The sequence below is a fragment of the Erythranthe guttata genome, chromosome 13 (genome assembly GCF_056151865.1).
Source record: "Erythranthe guttata isolate IM_541 chromosome 13, IM_541, whole genome shotgun sequence".
In the NCBI taxonomy this organism is placed as follows: Eukaryota; Viridiplantae; Streptophyta; class Magnoliopsida; order Lamiales; family Phrymaceae; genus Erythranthe; species Erythranthe guttata.
This window is the reverse complement of record NC_142545.1, coordinates 10,276,919-10,280,637: the sequence shown is the minus strand read 5'-3', so window position 1 is coordinate 10,280,637 and position 3,719 is coordinate 10,276,919. Positions and strand designations below refer to the sequence as shown.

General features: G+C 37.0%; 1 protein-coding gene across 1 annotated transcript; it reads left to right on the top strand.

The window, feature by feature from the left end:
- The first annotated feature begins 366 nt into the window (after positions 1 to 366).
- Positions 367 to 2,998, top strand: LOC105961789 (GDSL esterase/lipase At4g10955-like). The gene is made up of 2 exons (XM_012986051.2): positions 367 to 758; positions 1,701 to 2,998. The coding sequence occupies exons 1-2, from the start codon at positions 571 to 573 to the stop codon at positions 2,746 to 2,748; spliced, it is 1,236 nt and encodes a 411-aa protein (XP_012841505.2). The 5' UTR covers positions 367 to 570; the 3' UTR covers positions 2,749 to 2,998.
- The last annotated feature ends 721 nt before the right edge of the window (positions 2,999 to 3,719 follow it).

Below are 3,719 nucleotides of genomic sequence, written 5' to 3'. Positions count from 1 at the left end.
TGAGGAGAAAACACATTTTATGTTTCCCATGGACTCTATGAATTTCACTTTTCTTGTAAGCAAGGACTTTGGGTAAATTTCCCAATAAAGAAGAAAGAAAAGAAAGAAAAAGTGTATTTCATTGATAACCCTAAAATAAAATTAAAAAATATATATATAAAAAAAAAAAAAAAAAAACCCGAATGTAATTGGAGTTTTATTCCATCAACATGGTAGGTTCCGTGTCCGCCGTGTTGGAATCCAGATCAAGCCCATTCCAGCCTAAAAACGTACGGCTTACGTCAGCAAGCCCTCTTGTCACAAGGAAAATATGACCGTTATAGATCTCCCACTATCTAAAATTAAAAAAAAACAAAAACAAAAAGCAGGCGTTTTCAAAATGGGAGCAATAATTATTTAGCATTAGATTTTGTTTCACACCTTAAATCCCCCACATTAACAATTTCAGGGAAGCCTTATACAACAACCCACTTCACCGTATTCTCTCTCTCTCTATCTCTCTCTCTCTGTTTCTCTCTCTTCATTTTGATTTTTAAAGATACAGTTTCATCTTAGCAGAGCTGATCAGAAATGGGGAAGAGGGGAGCAGATGAGATGAAAAATCAGGTTTTGCAGGTGGTGGAAATAACAAATCAAGATTGCGAAAATCAAATTGATCAATCAATAATTCAAAAGCAACAACACCCTTATGCTTTTCATGTATCTGGTCCTCGCAACGTTCCTTCTATTAACTGGAGGGATCTCATCAACTCCACTTGGTCAGCCAGCCCTCTTTTTTCTCTTTCTATTTTCCTTTTTTTTTTTCAAACAAAATGAGGTTGAATTTGTGGGTTTTGTAAGCAGACTGTTTGAATTCTTGTTTATTTCCCAAATTGAGCTTTGAATTGCATGTGTGTGTGTGTGTGTTTCCGATTGTTATTTGTGTGGATGTACAATTAGGGCTGCACGAATTTGACTTGTCTTACAATACGGCTATGATCTCGTTTCCAATTTTTTTTTTTTTTTTTTTTTTTTAATTTATTTATTTATGGAATTTTATATGATGATTGAATTTGATTATAGCTCTTACTCGAACTAGTAACGTGGGCATTCTGCTAGTTTTCTATAGCCACTAGGCTGCAGATTCGATAAATATGTATATTTAGACTCTTTGGTTGAAGGATTTAAAAAACGAAAAAAGTGAGACAAAGGAAAAAAACAAAAACCCGAAAAGAAACAAAAAATGAAGCTTGTTTTGTTTTCCATCGAAAGCAATGTGGAAAACCATTGGAGTGGAGAAAGGAATGACCAAATTATCCTTTTCTTGGGGCTCTTCTCTCATTTTCCCCTTTGTGAGAAACAGAGCTTTCCTCAAGTTTTGTTAAAGGAATATTCCCTAGCATATTCGGTTCGATATTCTGCATTGTTGTTTCGGCTTCGTTGTGCAATTACTCCAATTATTCATGTCATATGATAGCTTAAAATGCCAATGAATTCTATAGTTCATTTCCACTTCTGTGATGATGTAAAAAAAATAGAATCCTATATACTCGCGTAATTTCTTGCTTTTCTCCATCCCGTATGTTTTTGTTTTGGTTTTTAAAATCCGACACACGAAATGTAGGCATCCAACATATGAGTCCTCGACTTTTTTCCTCAATTTCAAGAACTAACATACAATTTTTTTTTTCTATAAAAAATGGAAAAAAAAAAATCAACAGGAAAGATGGCAACTACAAAAGGACTGTAATCGCCTGCTTCATACAAGCAGTCTACTTGCTCGAACTCGACAGGCAAGAACACAGAACCGACCAAATTGACGCCCTAGCCCCTAAATGGTGGACCCCATTCAAGTACAAACTCGTCGAAACGCTCATCGACCAAAGAGACGGTTCCATATTCGGTGCAATACTCGAGTGGGACCGATCTGCCGCACTGTCGGACTTCGTACTAATGCGACCCAGCGGTGCACCGAGGGCCGTTTTAGCTCTCAGAGGGACCCTCCTCAAGGGGCCCACAATCAGACGCGATATCGAGGACGACTTACGTTTCTTGACATGGGAAACCCTAAAAGGGTCCGTTCGATTCACCTCTTCTCTCGAGGCCTTGAAAATAATCTCCGAAAAATACGGGAGCAGTAACGTATGCATCGCGGGACATTCTTTAGGAGCGGGGTTTGCTCTACAAGTCGGAAAATCGTTAGCTAAAGAAGGGATTTTTGTGGAGGCGCATTTGTTCAATCCACCCTCGGTTTCGTTAGCTTCGAGCTTGAGAAACGTGGGGGAGAAAGCTTCGATAATGTGGAAGAGGGTTGTTCGATCGATAACAGTTCCTTCGAGTGGTGAAAATTCATCGAATTCTGACGAGGGGGCGGAGTCTTCGACGGTGTTGGGGTCGAAGAGGTGGACCCCACATTTGTACGTGAATAATAGCGATTATATTTGCTGTTATTATACTGATCCGGTGGAGCCCGAAAGCGAAGATGGTGGTGATAAGGAGAATGTTAACAAAGGTGGGGCGATGAATAATAATAATAATGTTGGGGCGACGATGAATAATTGTGCGGCGAAGCTATTTGTGTTTTCGAAGGGGAAGCAGAAGTTTCTAGAAGCGCATGGATTGGAGCAGTGGTGGTCGGATGACTTGGAATTGAAAGCGGCGGTGAATAATAGTAAGCTGATCAGTAGGCAGTTGAAGTCATTGTACAGCATGCCACCTCATCATCCTCCAACACAGCAATCACCTACCAAAGCCAGATTACTGACATGAAATTCACTCTCTAGTCTCTACTACATTTGTTTTTCTTTTTTCTTTTTTTCTAATTTTTTTTAATGAAATTGAATATATTAAGTTCCTCAAAGGGAACTGAAAAAAAAAAAAGAGTAAAAAATAATAAAAGACAATAACAACGAGTTTCATGTTGTGGGTTTGTAGTCTGAATTGTGATTGGTTGTCCGCTGCATTCTTGTGTTTGCTTGTATGGATATCTTTATTTATTATTATTTTTTTTTCTGTTTCAGTCTCTGTATTTTTGTGGCATTGAAGTAGTTTTTTTCTCAATAGCCATTATTAGTCATAGGCTATTACTTCATGCGTTTATTTCTTCTTCTTTTTCCTAATTAATCATATTCATACTCTGTAAATTATATAACCAAACTACACATGTATTGGAGCAGCAACTATATATATATATAACACACGACCACCTCTAAAATGGGAAGGTTCGATGATTTAGATTTTAGAGGAGCTAGTACTATTTCCCCTGCCATGCGCGCGGGATAACATTTCAAAATAATTTTTTTTTGATTAATTTAATACACTATCACAAATAATAAAGCAATATTGGGTTCTTTAATATAACCTCCAATACATTTTTTAATGGAGAGATGCCCAATCTATTTTGCACGATTTGAGAAAAGTTCACTCATAATTTCAGCGAGTCATTTTCCAATTATACCTATGACCTCATCATCTTTATCAAGCGCTATGCGGTTACCTCATCAGCCGTTTTTAATTTTTAATTTATTATTATTATTTTTTAATTTTTAATTTTTTTTTTTTAAATTTGACTTTTTTTCTCTATCAGGTATCGATATGCCTAATTGGGCTTACAATTTCTTTACCTATTGGGCCACAAGCTCAATTTTGAAGACCACTACAACGAAGTCTCAATCACCTTCAGATAAGGTTTGCGCCCGACAATCTCCACTAATTAACTTTAGCCCAATGAACGAGGTATA